The following is a 15,899-nucleotide window of genomic DNA, read 5'->3' as shown; positions in this document are numbered from 1 at the left end:
GAGTAAAATTGAGCATGTATTTATAGTGCCAGGGCATGACTTCTTCGCAATCTGCTTAATTTGCCCCAGCATTACCCTGCCAGTGCTGGGTTTGCTTTTCAAAGCTAGTTCAGCCTTCTTGAGAAAAGCGTTAAAAGCGCTGCTGCTTCCAAAAGGAGCGACTTACTGCTTCGGCTCGGCGCCTTGCCGCTGGCGACAGAGACGGCGATTCATCGAGGGCTCACAGCTACCGTCTGGTCTCTTCTTTCAGTGTTCGCATTCCGGTAAAATATCTTTCATGAGATTTGGAGCCTAGTATATCATTCTGCTTGCGAGATAATACACACGTGATGATGATGTTTGGGACACTGCACCCTGTGCCTGGCTTTATTGACATGCTAAGCGCGTCTCCTGCGAGGCATGTGCGAAGGGGGCTGCTGGATTGGTTGCCGCTGGGGGCATTCAGCAACCTACAGTGCGGCGTGTGGGATCCGAACGGGCTCCAGGGTTGATCTTTGCCCTTTCCAGTATCAGTGTGATTGATTGTCTTTAATGTATTAAAGATAACGCAATATACTTAATTTTTCAGGAGATATTATCGCAGAAATCAAGGCCCCAGTTCATGCCAGGTCTAGAATTGTGCAGGTTTCTTTCTACTTAAAAATGGATTCTTCCATTACCCTCAAAAAGCGGTGAGGCTTTCTTGTACTTCTAACATTTCTTGCATATATTAGTAATGCAAATTGCTGTGCTGTTGCTTAGCAGGACTCTGTTTTTATTCAGCTTATGCAACCCCTGTAATTACGTTTCCCGCTAGCTGTTCATTCTGTGGAAAGCAAGAATGAAGCTTCCAGTTCAGAACCTGCTTTATTCTCTGCTCGGTTTTAGCTTTCAAATGTATTTATTTAAAACTGATTTGATTTCATTTTCAATTTTTTTTCTTGTATTGAAACATTCTTGTAATACAGAGAGGTATTATGTACCTTTCTTAACTTAAAAAAAAAAAAAAAAAGGAAGCCAACTATGTCCTAATCACATTTAAAAGACTGCCCAACGTGATTTATTTAGAAACAGGCATCACTTGATGGAGACTAGGATGAAGCTGAGTGAAACGGTGTTAATTCAGGGAGTGGCATGATACCTTTTTACAGAGTGATTTTTCTGAGGTTGACAAAAGACTCCTTTTAAGGCATTTTTTGGTCTTTATTACATAGTACCTAATATGCCCGGCATAGGATTGCCTGCCCCGGGCAGTCGGCAGCCTCCCGGGGTGTTTTCCAGGGCAGCCAGCGGAGGAGAAGCGGGAAGTGGCCGAAGCGGGGGAAAGTGCTGCTTTTCGAGGCAGCAGGGAGGGATGTGGAACAAAAGCTCGCTGTTAAAACCGCCTTTAAACATCAAACACCCCAACTCATGTTAAGCAAATGTTTACTTAAAAAAAAAGATTTTTTTCTCCCCATGTTATGATAACTTAAAGACAAGAAAACATCTTAAATAATCACTTATTAATAGCAGAGTGCCAAGTTTTCCCTTTCAAGGGAAGTAGTACAAATCTCCTGAGGTCTCTGCATCATACACCCAAAACCAACAGCCAAACGCGCCCTGGGGCGTTCCCTGTCCTTCTGCGAGATGCCACAATTTCAGGGCTGCTTTAGAGCCGGAGAGGAAGCAGCAGGACTGGCTAAAGTAATTTTTCATCAGAAAGCTGCAGTAATCATTAATATTCAGCAGGTCCCTCTTGCAGAAGGTTATCAAAATAGCTTCGCTGCCCTGCAAGCCTCACGCCGCTTGCCAGATATCCGCCTTGCGGTGTGCTGTTTCCACAGGGTCCCCTGGGAAAATGCTTTTAAATTGCTTTGCAGAATTTCTTAGGCTTTCATAGTTGATTTGCATAGCTGTGAGTTCATATTGCCTGCTTAGGAAAAACATTGGCAATGCCACTAAATCCGTCTGGATTTAGAGCTTGTGCCGCTATTAATTTTCCCAGGATTTAAAGTGCGTGCGTTATAGGAATGAAAGGCTAGTATATGCGACTTTACAAAAAAAAAAGAAAATCTTTTTTGATAGGCAAAAAAAAAAAATTCTTTTTTGATAGGCAAAATATAACGTAGCAGGGCCCAGGGCTACGTTTGACAGTTCTTTCCTGCGATTAACCGCCGTTCTGTAGGACCCTGGCACTGCAAATATTTACACGTAGGCTCAGCTTGGAGCCCCTGGCTGCTGCGAGGGCCGCGGCGGAGGCAGCCTTGCGCCGGGGGCCGAGGGGGCCGGGCCGGGCCGGGCCGGGCCGGGCGGCGGCGGCGCCGGCAGAGGGAGCGCGGGGCCCCGCTGGCGCGCGCCTGCGCTCGGCCCGTGCGGCCGCAGGGGGCGACGGCGGCGCCTCGGCGGGCGCGCAGCTTGGCGCGGGTCGCCCAGCGCGCTCTCAGCGGGGGGCGAAGGGCGGGAAGACCCGCGAGTTTGCAAGCGGCTTTCCTTTGGGAACAAATGCAGGAAAACGGTGATTCCCGCCCTCAGCTCCTGCTGGCTGTCTGCTGGGCTGGCTCGGCCGAGGGGGAGCCTGAGCAGGCGCCCGCCGCCCGCCGCCCGCCCCTCCCGAGCGATCCAAGCGCCCAGGTCGGCTGGCTTCCAGGCCTCCTTCCTCCGGGCGCTCGCGGAGGTAAGTAGTGTCACGTACACGACTGGGCGAGGGGGGGCTTGGCAGCCGGAAACCAAGGGGGTGCCTAGGTCTCGCAGCCGGGGAAGCAGCAGGTCGTACAGCCAGAGGTGCTTGGCCGTCCCTTCGTGGCGCTGAAGGGCTGGTGAAAGGCCACCGCCACCTCTGCAGGAGGCGCCTGCATCGGGGCACGCGTCTCCTTGAGGGCTCAGTGCGTCCGTATGCGGGCTGTGCGTCCGTATGCGGGCTATGCGTCCGTATGCGGGCTATGCATCCATATACATGCTGCGCGTCCATATGCGGGCTATGCGTCTGTATGCGGGCTATGCGTCCATACACAGGCTATGCGTCCATACACAGGCTATGCGTCCATATGCGGGCTATGCATCCATATACATGCTGCGCGTCCATATGCGGGCTATGCGTCTGTATGCGGGCTATGCGTCCATACACAGGCTATGCGTCCATACACAGGCTATGCGTCCATATGCGGGCTATGCGTCCATATACATGCTGCGCGTCCGTATGCGGGCTATGTGTCTGTATGCGGGCTATGCGTCCATACACAGGCTATGCGTCCATATGTGGGCTATGCATCCATATACATGCTGCGCGTCCATATGCGGGCTATGCATCCATATGCAGGCTATGCATCCATATACATGCTGTGCGTCCGTATGCGGGCTATGCGTCCGTACACAGGCTATGCATCCATATGCAGGCTATGCGTCCATATGCGGGCTATGCATCCATATACATGCTGCGCGTCCGTATGCGGGCTACGCGTCCGTAGGCAGGCTGCATACAGGTCCCAGCCCAAAGCCTGTCAGATCCCCGCACACCCAGCGCCTGCTTCTGCTCCCCCATCGCCCCGTGCTGGGGAGAGCAGCGGCGTCCCTGGAGAGCGCTCAGGCCTGAATTGCTTGCGATCACTTGCGTTCGTGCATGGTTAAGCTTTTGGAAAAGCGGAGCACACGTGGCCAGCAACACAAATACGAGGGGCCGAGTCGCACCGTGGCGTTGCCGAGCAGAACCGCTCTGGTGCCGGGTGCTCTTGCGCTTTCGTGGAGCGGGGACAGACCCCAGCTCTGCTGAGTGCCGTCCCCGGCGACGGTGGGGACGCCGGGCACCAGGGAAGGAGCAGGGGTGGGACCCCGCTGGGTCCCCGCGCTGCGGTGGAGGGCGTCCGAGCGCCGTCCTGCCTGTAGGGAAACAGAGCCGGCACGGGCCAGGCTCTGCCGGGGAGCCTGTCGCCACACACCCGACACGGCTGGGCCTGGCTCCGTCCGCGGCGCCCTGGGACGTCCCGCCTGGCCGGGCCCAGGGAAAGCCACGGCCGCGAGGGGGACGCGGCTGGGCCTCTCTCTACATTTTTTCCTAGCAGAACCTCGTTTGCAGTTTGTTCCCTCCCAGCTAGGAATGCTGTGGAGGAAACGAAGCGTTTCCAGCCTCGGAAGCGCCTCGCCGTTTCTCTCCCAGCCGAGATCTTAGGCCCTTGGGGCCGTTTCTGGTGTCTAATGTCGAACTCTGGTTTGATCACAAATGAAGCTCAAGAAGCCTCCTTCATCTGAAGAGTCCCTTTGGTCTGGCGGCAGGGTGCCTGGAGGATGCAGCGGCTTGGACAATTTAACAGCCACTTTGCAATTGGAAGAACTAGGTAATGATCCCCTGGTGGGGAAAATCTATAGAAAACATAGACTGTTAAACATTTTAGGATATATTTACTGTATGGTCTAATGGATTTATAGAACAAATTCAGGAAAACCTACAAGCGTTGGAAACCTCCCAGCCCCTACAACCGCCGTGAATCGACGCCGGACGCCATCCATCCGTTTGGGGTCCCCCAAAAGGGCATCCCAGCTCTCGATGTCAGAGCATCATTTTGAATTAAGATGTTGCTCTGCAGTTTCAGGCTCAGCCTCTGTGTAACGACATCTACAGCCGGACACCTGCTAACACCGTGCCTGCGGCTGGAGCTGCTACGCTAAGGAGCAGCTGGCTGTCTCTCGGTTTCAAATGCTAGGTAGAGGATTATATTCTATGGTGCAAATAAGGGTGTAACTTTTTCAGTAAAACTTGGTGATATTTACATATTTTTCATGATCGAATATATCCATTATTCTTTCCTGGAGTGAGATTTAATCTTTTGTGTGGTATTTCTTTCTGAAAGCTAGAAAGAGCAGGTCTACGTGCACTAAGAGGTGCGGCCTGAGACTTTGATTGATTTCAACCTTTACGTGAAATATTGCTGCTGTCGGCCAGGCAGTGGCATTTCTATAAAAATCCCAATGTAAATGTTTGTTCTAAATCAGGTTTTCCTTTTGCTTCGGCTGAAGTATAATCAAGGGAGCTATGAAATGTTATATCATTTTTAGATTAATTTCTGCCAAACGTTGGGGGTTTTGTTGTTTCCCGGCACCTCCTCCCTCCCGTTGGCATAATCTACTGCAGGCTTTATTTTTTTCTTCGAATCCTTTCTCCCCAGAGAGGGAGTTTGCACAAAAGCCAAAGTGTTTTCTGCCCCTAAGAGAGTATTTTGTTGCTAGCCTTGCCTTCTCCGTCCGCAGGCAAAGTGTGGGGTGTTGACAAAGGAAGCTGGGTATTTGCCTTGATTAACTGTTAGATTATTGACAGTTTTCAGATGTTTTTTTTATCTGGCAGGATTTGCAGTAAATAAAGTGTGTAGGCTGATCTGAGAAACAGATCACTGGAGCATCAGGTTAAATAACCTCTTACATTATTAAAGTCTAGTTTGTTGGAGAATTTTTTGGCTGCCATGAAATTATTTTGGGAGGAGGAAACGCGGCTCGCTTCCATGTCGGGCTACTGAAAGCAGACTTTAATGTAAATTTTGATCTCGCTCTACGTTGGCAGGCGGGATGGACGTAGCTGGCCGGGAGCCGGGGCACGAGGACCAGCAGGGCTTTGCTGCTCTTGCCTTGTGGCTGCCTTAGCGCAGGAAAGGGACCTCCCTGTCCATCCGTCCATCCATCCGTCCGCCTTGCCCGAGCTCGGTGCTGCGAGCGGACTCTGCCTTTCAAACGCACACTGTCCCCGCAGACGCGAGGACACCTTGTTCGGGGGGACGCACACGAGCGCTGGAGGCGAGCGCGATGCAGAAACGGCCTTTTAATCTGAACGATATTAAAGAGGAATAGCAGAAACGGAGACCGGGGCAGTCTCTGCCCCCCGGTGCGCCCCACAAAGCATGCCAACGCGTTTGATCTCACGGTATCGTTTTACGTTTGTGATCAGTATGGTAAGTCTAGTGCACTACTTCTAGCTGGTTGATTTTTGATTTACTTACAGTGAGTAAAATAATCTGCAGGTTTAATTCACCTTCTTACCTGGAATATCGAAAGTTTAACAAAATATTTGCTTTTTCCCTGAAATATTGCACTTGCTACACTAGTAGCTACACTAAGCTTTTAAAAAGACGCGCTGGCCTTCTTTGTCTTCGCCGCGCGCGCGAGGGCTTTGGATGCCCTCGAACGGCGGCGGTTCTTCCTTGTTCTCCGCTTTGGTAACGGCGGTTGCAGCCAGCCGACGGAGCCGCTGGTGGTTTTCAGCTCGAACTCTATCGGGAAGTGGTCGCTGACGTCCAGCGCCTGCGAGGGAAAGCAGAGAGGCGCTCGGGACGGCCGCACGCGCCATGCCTGCGGCTGGAGGCGCGTGTGCCCCTTGGGCAGCGGCACAGGGCGTTTTCCGTGCGGTGAGTTTTCCAGACTCTGCCCTAGGGTGGGTATCGCTCGCAGCGGTGGGGGGGGGCGTGCAAGCTTTGCACCACCTCTGGAGGACAGGGTCAGCTCTACAGATAAGATCATGCTCAAAGCCCTCACCCCACGCTGCCGCCCCCCGGGCTGCCTGCCGGGCACGCTGCGGCCAGGGCCGCGCTGTACCTGCTCCTCGGTGAGCCGAAAAGCCTTCTGAAAGTCGAAGATATTTGCCGAGCGTGGCACCACGGCTCCGATGAGCGCTTCCCCGCTGACCACGATTCTGGAAGGAGCAAGGAAAAACGGGACGTCACTGCGGGGCGCCCGACCCCGCAGCGTCCCCCTGCCCCTGCTCCCTGTGGCCGTCCCCTGCATTGCCCGCCGCTGCGTCCGAAACGGGGGGCGCAGCCCACCCGTATGCTTTTACAGGGACTGACGAGTGACGGGCAGCACATTCGTTTCCTGCAGCAAAGATACTCCCGGAAAGCCGCAGCACGGTCGCTGCTACGTGTGGCTTGCCCTTAGCCGCGGGCTGGCTGTGCAGAGCGCTGCACCCTCCTGCTGTCTGCTGGGTTTAGCTGCTTGCTTTCCCCGGCGCTCACACACCTCCCTCCCTCTGAGCGTACTGGCCTCGGTAGCCGACAGTAAACGATTTGCCTCTGAACCGGCTGCAAGGTTCAAAGCAGTAGTTGGATGCGAAACTAGCAGGACGCCCAGCACGGGCATCCCCTGAAGTCCTGCTTTGACCCAGAAGTTCATTCTGTAAGAGGCTGACTTTGGGATGTAATAAGCTAGTATATTCATTGTCCGGGCTGAGGAAACTGCTCGTATCAGCAGGGCTTGTCACATGCCCTGGGACCTTCCTCGCAGACCCCGATTTTGCATTTGTCAATCCAAATCATGAACGCGCAAATCATGGTGCAAAGCAGGCAAGAGTGAGCCAGGCATCTGTGCAGAGGGGTCTTTCCCTTGGCCTTTGCAGAGCTCTCTGAGGATGAGAAGTGCTCTGTAATTGCATGTTCATCCACATCAGAGCTGCAGCAAAGGCCAGCAAACCTGCAAAATGCTTTGCGCTCCTGATCAGAAGTGTTTGGATCTCGGTTCTCACTGGAATCTCTTTAATCCTTGAAAGCCTCACGTGCAGGTTGCTTTACGGGATAGGCATTGACACTTTTCCATATATTTTTTTGTAAGGGAGATATAAACAGGGGAGGGTTTACTGTTCTGCTTACCTATCGTATGGGCAGCTTGTGCTTCTCTTAACTGTTGTGTCGTTTTTGTCACCGATTAGCCAGACAAATTCAGGGTGAGTCCTCAGTCGGATGTTCTTCCACTGCTTTTTTGGGACGTAGCTACAGCCAGCATTGAAGTCCCCCATGAAGATGAAGTTCTGGAAGGAGAACAGCTCTTTGAAATAAGACCAGCAATGACTTTTATGGCCAACAAACGTTGCTAATAGCCATTACAGTTCAAAAAGTGCGAGCTTAGGTCAACAGCTTGCAGAAGCTGACCGTGGAAGCGCATGCTAGTAGGTTAACATAAGAGCAGGAAAGAAGTAGTACTTTTCCTGGAAGACATTCTGTTTCTCTGATATAACGTATGTATTGACATGCTTTAATATGGCTGTGCTGCTCAACATTTGCCTGCCTTGGCAAGCTCCCTCCCGTCGCATACCTAGAGCAAGGCAGCCCGACTTGGAGCCAGGCGGAGAAGAGAAGGGCGAGGGGACGGACCGTTTTGAGGAACTGGCTGTTTCATCAGGAGATCAAGTTTACTGAGTCAGAGCTGGAGCACTCAACGAAAATATGTCAAAGAGATACTACAAATGTAGGGCTTTTATCAACTGTTTTAAGATCACCAAACTCTGAATGTTGTCCCAGGGGAATCAGTGTCAACGCTGATACAGTAACATAAATATCTTAACTGACCTCAGTGGTCCAGCGCTGCTTTACATCTAAATACACATCGTAGAGCTCATCAATCTCCCGCACCGCTGTTTCTGGTGTGGTGTGCTGAGGGATTACAGCAAACTCTTTGACAGCTTAAATACAAGGCAAAACAGGAAAAAAAAAAAAACCAGTTAAACACATAATGAATCACAAAGCCAGAAAATGTGCCTGACTTGAAAGCAAGTGTTTTTCTGAAGGAAAAGCAGCTTACGTTTTGGCAGTGCAGCCAAGGACACGGGCTGTGCGGTTGCACCGTTCTCTGCGCTAGCTGGCGAAACGATAACGTGCCGCGTGCCGCCTTAGCGCAAAGCAAGCCGCGCTCAGAAATCACAGCGATGGCTGCTCCCACGGCCGCGCCGGCAGCTCGGAGCGCGTTCGCCCAGCGTTACTGAGCAGGAGGCAGAGGCGGCGGCGGCGGCGGGCCGGTTCGCCTCGCCGCGTGGGGCTGCGCGCTGTGCCGCTCGGTGGGACCCGCTCGCGGAAGAGCGATTTGTTTTTGAAAGCGTCTCACCGGTTTGGGGGGAGTGGAACCAGATGATGAAGGGCTCTCTGGAGAAGGCGTCCTCGTCCCCAGGCTGGAGATCAGGATACTGATAGATTTGCTTCACCGACACCAGATTTGGCCTGCAATGTAAGTCAGACTGTAAATAAACTAGCAGCTGTCCCGCGGACAAATTGCAGCTCACCGGCTCTCGGTGACGACCGCCTTGACCAGGCTACAGGGTGCGAAAGGCCGAATGAAGTGGCAGAGCTTTGCCAGGGCGGGAGCCAGGCGAGGGGGCCCGTGCCGCGGGCACGGCCGTGGCCAGCGCTCACCTACCTGTAGATGAACGCGTACTGCTCCTTGTAGGTCTTTCTTCCCAGCCTTTTGCTGACCACATAGCTGTATTCTTCTTTTGGCCCTTTTGGCCATCTGGAAAGAAAATGGTTACTATTAGTTTATTTCTGTGTTCATGGAGGGCTGAGAAGGAGTTAAATTCAAATGAGTCATATATGAGTGCCTGTGCACAAGGGTATGAGACATAGACTGCTGGCTTTCAGAGGCGGCTTACAGAGACAAAAAATCCTCTAAGGATCAGTTGCATGTGGGATATATTCTTCATTGCTTTCTCCTTTATGCTACGCCCTCCGTGCCTTTCGCAGCCTCGGGCAGTTTGTCTGTTCTTTAGATGGTCTCACTTCTGTTCAGGTAAATGCTGTTGTTTTCCCTAGACTAGTAAGTCGCAGGTAGGTAATCTTCAGTGTTATCTCTAGTTAAGCAAAACAATTGTTAATTGTGCAGAAAGGCAAACTGCGCTTCATGCTCTGGTGTTAGCCAGGTGAGGGCTCTTTGTTTCGTTCCCTTCTCCTCTGAGCATTAATCTTTAACAAATGGAATCTACCTTAGTTGTATTGATTTTAAAAATACGTTTCCTACGCTGCTCTGGAGCTGGCTTAGCCACTGGGCTTCTGCGAGCTGCCAGAGAGTCTGGTCCTCTCCCGATTGCTGGGATGGACTCCAGCTCAGATCTTTTGGTCCCAGGGCCCAGTCCTGCTGGTAAGTGGGGCTAAGCAGACCACGGCACTGGGCTTTTGCCTCTGTTCACCTCTCCCAGTATCTGACTACTGAAAGATTTTTTTTTTCACCTTCTTAAGAAAGAGCTAGCGCTGACCATTGTCAGAGGTGGGATCTGGGCAGTGAGGAAAATCATTCCCGACCCAGCCAGGCTCCGGTTTCGCCCTGCGGGGTTCCTATGCCTTGCAGCACACGCTTGCATTAATCCACACGGGTGAAGTATCCCCCTTACCTGTTCAGCCTCTCCATCAGAAAGGGGCATATTCTGTTGTTGTTTTCCTTTATTTCCATCAGTAGCATGATGTCACAGCGAGAAATGACCTGCAACCGGAAAGAGCAAAAAGCAAGTCTGTGCTCTGTATCTTTTGGAGGATTAGAAAGATATTAAGAAGACCTGGCTCTTTGTGTGAAGGGAGGAGTGCAGTGCACATCGCCTGCATGCAGCGGGGCCGGCTCACCCTGCACGGGGAGCGGGGTGGCCACCGGGGTGGCTGTGGCCCCCGCAAAGGCCTTCTCCTTTCCCAGCCGTCCAACAAGCTGGCGCAGGAACTGGGAGAGGGAGCCCGGGAGCCGAGTGGTTTGGGTTTTGGTTGCAAACTTCTGCACCTGCCCAGCAGAATGAAGTTTGCAGGGGAAGGGGCAGCATCAGCCTCCGTTAAAGCCTCTCGTTTCCTCCTGAGGGTTCTGCTCCCCTCCCTGCCTCAACCCGCCGTCGTGATTTTATCTTTCTTCCTGAGCCGAGCCGAGCTGTGCCAAGCCGATCCGATGTGAGTCAGCTCTCCCCGCCGGCCGCCACAGCTGCGCTGCATGCAGGATGCTCAGGGGCTTATTTCTGCCCCAGGTTTTGTCCCTCATCAAACTTTGTGGGTGTCATTTGTGGGAAAAAAAGCACTCGTGTTGCCCCCAAAGCAGTAAAGCTGAAGGTGATATGAACTGCTGTTGTGCCAAGGTGCTTGGAAATGGCATTGCTATTAGGCATCTCCAAAAATTGTGGAAAATGAATATATTGCCCAGAATATAGTTTGTTATCCATAGCCCAGGCAGTACAGGAAGGACAGTCCAGAAATGCAGAGCTGATACCTTTATAACAAAAACCAAGCAAAACCCTCTTCTCCAGTTGGTTGCAATGAAAGAAATAAAACAAAAATAAATGGCAACCTTCGTTACTGCTGGGATTTGGTGCGCAGAGTCATGCTGCTCACACTGTGTGTCCGGTTACTGCGGCATCTTGGATGACACTTTCAAGCTTTAAGTAAGTCCAAAACATGATCATTTCACTTTAAAAATGAAGTTATCTTTCAGTTGCTGCAGAGGAAGTGTGCTGGTGAGTTTTGTCTAAATAAATTAGCAATTAGACTTTTTAATTTTGTATCACATGCTAAGATGATACTCACCACTATCCTGAGAATACATCTAATTAGAGAAGGTTATTTCAGAATAATTAGCACAAAACCAAGGTAAATAATGTATCACAAAATAAAGCTCTGTGAGTTCAGAGTGAAAGCTATTTTTACTACGCCCAAAGTTTTTCATCCTTTCCTAACTAAATTTCCAAAGGAAACAGCAAGTGTTGTTTCTGCTGTATTCTCACGCAGGCTGAGATAGCTGCAAACACACTACTCAACTACAGGCTGATTTTGCATTAGCAGTGTAAAATAACTTTCATCGTTTAGTCATTCTTTAACTTGAAATTCGCCTGTGAAAAGACAAATGAACTGCAAGATTGTATAGATAAGAATCCCTTGAAAAGCTTAGTTTCCATCTTATCTAGGCAAATGGACGTACCTTTACAATGACATCGATGACTTCTTGTCTGGCTATTTTTGCTTCTCCAAAGGACTTCACGTTGAAGGAGCAGATTTTTAGGCTCAGAGACGTGTTGAAGTAGAAGAGCGAAAGGACGACGATGAGCAGCATCTTTCAGGCCTCGGGTAGACTGAGCTGAAGGGAGCGTGCCTATAAATAGGTATGCGTGTATGTCTGTGTGTCCGTCCCGCCGTCGGCCACCGGTTCAGAGTGCAAAACGAACGGCGCTGGCTGTGTCAATCATGAACAACCAAACAGGAATTGCTGGTTTCCTCCTTTTCCCTCACTTCCATCTTTCCGCACAGAGAGGCAGTGGGGACTTGCACTTCCGCCTTGAGGGATCAGCGGGGTTTTTGAGTCAGTTTCCACTTTCTGGAGGTGCAACCGCTCCGTTTTGGCATCCCGCCCTCGTGGGGAGAAATGCTGCTGGTGGGATGCCTGGTACGTCTGGGGCAGCAGCCGCCGCCTGCCTGGGGCTGAGCCGGCCCGGGGCCGGGGCCACCGTGGGACAACCCTGGCGCTGGCGGTCCCGCGAGGGGAAGGGGTCCAGCAGCCCCCGTGTGCCCTGCAAGGGGAACCAGTGGCTGGAAAGGCCGTGTGGAGGCAGTGAACTCTTCAGTGACCCCGACCGCTCGCTTTTACCCGCTTCTCCCTTTAGCGAGGCCTGTGCTCGTGCCTGACGGTGGGACGGCTGCCGGGCATGGCTTCGTCCGCCTGCCCGCAGCCGAGCGCTGCCCGCTCGGCCCCTCGCCGCCGCGGGGCGCCGGGGCTTGTCACCAAGCCTCCGCCGGGAGGGCAGACGGCGGCGTGTCACGTCGCCGCGAGGTTTCGTCTAATCCGCCGGAGCGGAGGGGCGTACGTGGGTGGCTCTGAACGCTGTCTAAGTCAATGAAATTGATTTCCGGGCTGCGCGCTGTGGGGTGCGAGCGTGGAGACGTGGCCCCGGCTATTAGCTTCGGTGAGGAGCGGAGTTAGAGCGGTTGCTGCTGGCGACGCTGTGCGGAGAGGCTGCCCCGTGGGGCGCGCGGTGATGCACACAGATATTTCGACAGAAGGCAGGTAGCCCTCGCTGTTTGACCGGGACGTCTGTCCTTCAGCTAGCAATAGCAAAAGCTGTACTGAGCGCCGAGGGACAGGAGCGGGCCTGTCCCACCTAGGCTGTTTGCTTCCTCCCTGCTGGATCGCGAACGAGCGGTGCTGCGATAGGACAGGGGCCCTGACGGAAAGCGGTCAACGCTATAAAACGATCTAAACGGTCTTTCTGTACAGAAGAATATGCTTGCTCTAAATTCGGTACGTGGGACGCTGCTAGGCCGCCAGCGTCCGCGCCTCTTCGGAAACTAAAAATCTGCTGCTGCCGCCGCCTGTTTTTTGGAGCTTGGGTTGCCGGCTCCAGCGGTTCGCGGGGCGTTGCGCTTCCGGGCCGGGGCTGCCTGGAGACGGCCAGGCGCTGAGGAATTTGGGTCCCAAGCAGCAGCTTCAGGGTTTATCAATCTTCCCGCGCGACCTTACCAAAAGCGAAGCGCGGGAGTCGGACTTTGCAGCCGCAAAGACTTTGAAGCCTTTAAAACTCGGAGCTCCTGCAGGAGGCCCTTGCACGGACCTCCCCCAAAATCAGGCCCGCTTTGGTTGCCCAGGAGGGGTGTCCAAAGCAGATGGTTCCTGGTGGCAGGAAACCACCGCTGCTTTCAACGTCGAGGCGTCCTTTCCGTGGACGCGGCCCCCCCGCCCGTCTCGGCCGCGGACGGGCGCCCACTGCCGCCGCCGGCAGACGTGAGGACCCCCAGCCGGCCCCCAGCGGGGGGCGCCAGGGGGGTTTCCCGCCAGGCGGGGCGCCCTCAGCGTTGGTTTTGCTGCAAAACCACCTAAAGCGAGAGGGTCTTTCCCGTGCCTTCTCCGGCAGGGGTTACCGGGGCGAGGCCGCGTCCCGTTCGGGACGGGGGGAGCAAAACGGGCGCCGAGGGAGGCCTGGCGCCAGCCGAGGTTTATCCTCCCCCCCGCGCCGGGAGAGGGGCCCGCGCACCCCTTCGCCTGCCGCTCTTGGGGGTGTCTGAATTTTGCCGTTTTTACCCAAGCGACGGCGTCCGTAAACATCCGCCGCTGTAGTAGGAAGTCTTTGGGACAGCAGGAAGAAGCAGCCCCAAGGTCTGCAAAAGCGCGTTACTTTGGGTAAGCTGAATGACCCCTGGGCTCTCTGTGGGCTTATCGCAGCCATCGGGCTGAAGGTTTTAGCGTCGCCTCCTGGAATTTCGGGTTAATGAGTGACGAAGCGCTTAAGCCGTTTGCTGTTGCTAAAGTTCAGAATCAGGCTGTGGACCAAATATGGTCATGCAGAAGCGTTTTAATGTTAATCTGACAATAAAAACTGTCCTAGCATGACCTAGCATGAAACTGAGAATTAGGTGAGGGTAAAAATACGCGGTGCACAAGGTCACAGGTGTTTGTTTTGAATCAGTAGGGCTTTACTTGATACTCAATCTTTATTTATTATTCTTTAAGGTGCTTGTTCCCCTTAAGAAATTACTACCAGAGAGTAATTCCTTTAGTGGTACAGTCTGCTGGTGGGGCTTTCTTTCTGAAACTTAATACATCAGAGCTGCTCAAGCAGCGATTCGAAGGAAGCCTCCCAGCTAAAGCAGTTCAGGGAAAAATGCCTCCTCGTGTTCCTTGAATGAGGCCACTTTACTGAGATTTAGCAGAAAAGAGGATGATCTGAAACGAAACCTGGGCTGCAGAAGCCTTCAAAGCGTGACGAACGGAGCAGGCTCTGAAGTTAGAAATCCATAAGGATATTGCAGGGCCCAAATAAGCAGGTTTTGCACCGCGTGTGGACGCCCTTATTGTTAGCAGCTAAAGATGTAATTAAAATGCATGTAATACAGGCATTACTTTCGGGCAGAATTTAGAAAGTATTATTCACCCCTGCCTCGTAGGGCAAACTTTGGTGGCTGCATGTCACTGAAGGTTTGCTCTGCTCGGGGCACCCTGGCGGCAGGTACCGCCAAGGTGGGGACGCTCGCGGGGCGCCTGCCTTCCCGCCCGTCCTGCCAGCTCCTCGGATCCGCCACCGTGCCCACGGTCCCACGGGTCACCGATGACACCGCTCTGGGCTGCCAGCCCAGCGTCAGTGGGACTGGACGGGCCAGGTCACCCTGGGACGATGATTCACGTCGCCCAAGTGGCATGCAGTTGCGTGCTGGAGATACAAATAACCTCGCCGCGCTCTCTGGGGATTTATGACCCATCCGTGGAAAATAACCCGGAAGCCTTTTATCTGGTGAAGCAACGCTGCTCTCCAGCTCAGGGAAATCCAAACTCCAGTTCTCTGTCGCTAACCGGGGCTGGATGTATCCAGAGTTATTATTACACCCTTATGAAAAATAAGATGGTTTGTGGGATAGCCTCACTGCCTTTTTTCTGAGAGCGTAGGACCGCTAACTCCGCCTGTTGTCAGCTGAAATCACGCGGCTACTCTGATTTAAAAACACCTTTGTTTCCAACTGGACCGTAAGTAAGCTGGTCCCTGCCGTTCCCAGCATCGGAGCCGCGCTGCTGTGCTAGGAGGAAGCACGGCTCGCGACGCCGCTGTGAGGAACGAGGAGTTTGGGGCTGAAGGAGGGAACACCCGGTGTTCGGCCACGAAACACCGCCAGGCACTGGGAGCGAAACGGAGCCGTCGTCTCCTCACCCGTGGCCGCAGCTCTGCGTGATGTCGCGGTACTGAGAGGACAGATGAAATAACCAGGGCAGGTTATTACAGGCGCCGGTCTCTGCTTTGAGTTTGCCGGGTGCCGTGCGTGTGGTAGCCATCCCAAAGCCATGGCGCAAGGCGCCGGGGCCGCTCGAAGCGCTGCCCCGGCTCCCCTCGCGCCCGGCTCCAGCTGCTCCCTCCCCTGCAGGAGCCTCCGTCGCGTCCCGCCGCGGCCTGGCTCCCTTTGACCCCGGGCGCGCTGTGGTTCCCGCCTGTCCCCGTGGGCCTGGGGCCCGCGGGTGCCACCGGCAGAGCCCCCGCTGCCTGCCGCCAGCGCCCTCGCCCCTCTCCTCTGAGCCTTTTCTGCTCCTCTCAGCGGGGAGCCCAGGTTTGCTGCTACGCCAGTGACCTTCAGGTCTTTCCTCGCCTCAGCAACGCCCCGAGCAGCCCTCCTTTTCCCTGGTCCCATCCCACCTGCAGAGGCGCTCGATGAGTAAGTCGCTCAGCCCCGGCTGCTTCCAGCGGCTGTTTGCTGAGCATGGCGCCGCCGGCACCC

General features: G+C 53.6%; 2 protein-coding genes across 6 annotated transcripts in view; one reads left to right on the top strand and one right to left on the bottom strand.

The window, feature by feature from the left end:
* The first annotated feature begins 239 nt into the window (after nucleotides 1–239).
* ABHD6 (abhydrolase domain containing 6, acylglycerol lipase) overlaps nucleotides 240–15,899 on the top strand; it is a 37,852-nt gene continuing 22,192 nt past the window's right edge. Inside the window, exons 1-2 of one of the 4 annotated variants that reach the window (XM_068906782.1) lie at nucleotides 2,325–2,632; nucleotides 4,178–4,286. The gene's annotated coding sequence lies outside the window, so the exon portion shown is untranslated. Of the gene's footprint in view, nucleotides 264–2,284; nucleotides 2,633–4,177; nucleotides 4,287–11,686; nucleotides 11,813–15,899 lie in introns of those variants that run through there. The other 3 variants (XM_009688247.2, XM_009688245.2, XM_009688246.2) reach the window with 3 other exon arrangements.
* On the bottom strand, nucleotides 5,742–11,795 carry DNASE1L3 (deoxyribonuclease 1L3). 2 transcript variants are annotated; one of them, XM_068906783.1, is made up of 8 exons: nucleotides 11,632–11,795; nucleotides 10,079–10,167; nucleotides 9,112–9,204; nucleotides 8,803–8,915; nucleotides 8,271–8,383; nucleotides 7,575–7,732; nucleotides 6,529–6,625; nucleotides 5,742–6,237 (listed from the first exon to the last, which is right to left on the bottom strand). In XM_068906783.1, the coding sequence occupies exons 1-8, from the start codon at nucleotides 11,761–11,763 to the stop codon at nucleotides 6,058–6,060; spliced, it is 975 nt and encodes a 324-aa protein (XP_068762884.1). In that variant the 5' UTR covers nucleotides 11,764–11,795; the 3' UTR covers nucleotides 5,742–6,057. The 2 variants fall into 2 exon arrangements, with proteins under 2 accessions (XP_068762884.1, XP_068762885.1); XM_068906784.1 differs by lacking the exon at nucleotides 11,632–11,795 and adding an exon at nucleotides 10,305–11,076.

This window comes from Struthio camelus, chromosome 14, assembly GCF_040807025.1.
Source record: "Struthio camelus isolate bStrCam1 chromosome 14, bStrCam1.hap1, whole genome shotgun sequence".
NCBI lineage: Eukaryota > Metazoa > Chordata > Aves > Struthioniformes > Struthionidae > Struthio > Struthio camelus.
The sequence above is the reverse complement of the archived record's forward strand: the minus strand, read 5'-3'. Positions and strand labels throughout refer to the sequence as shown.

Bases quoted from the DNA above. Each gene is read 5' to 3' on its own strand.
- DNASE1L3 (XM_068906783.1), bottom strand. From the start codon at position 11,763: ATGCTGCTCATCGTCGTCCTTTCGCTCTTCTACTTCAACACGTCTCTG. The intron at 9,205-10,078 runs GTAAGGGGGATA...TTTTCTTTCCAG, and splicing joins CTGATGGAGAGGCTGAACAG to ATGGCCAAAAGGGCCAAAAG. The intron at 7,733-8,270 runs GTCAGTTAAGAT...TTCTCCTTCCAG, and splicing joins AGCAGCGCTGGACCACTGAG to AACTTCATCTTCATGGGGGA.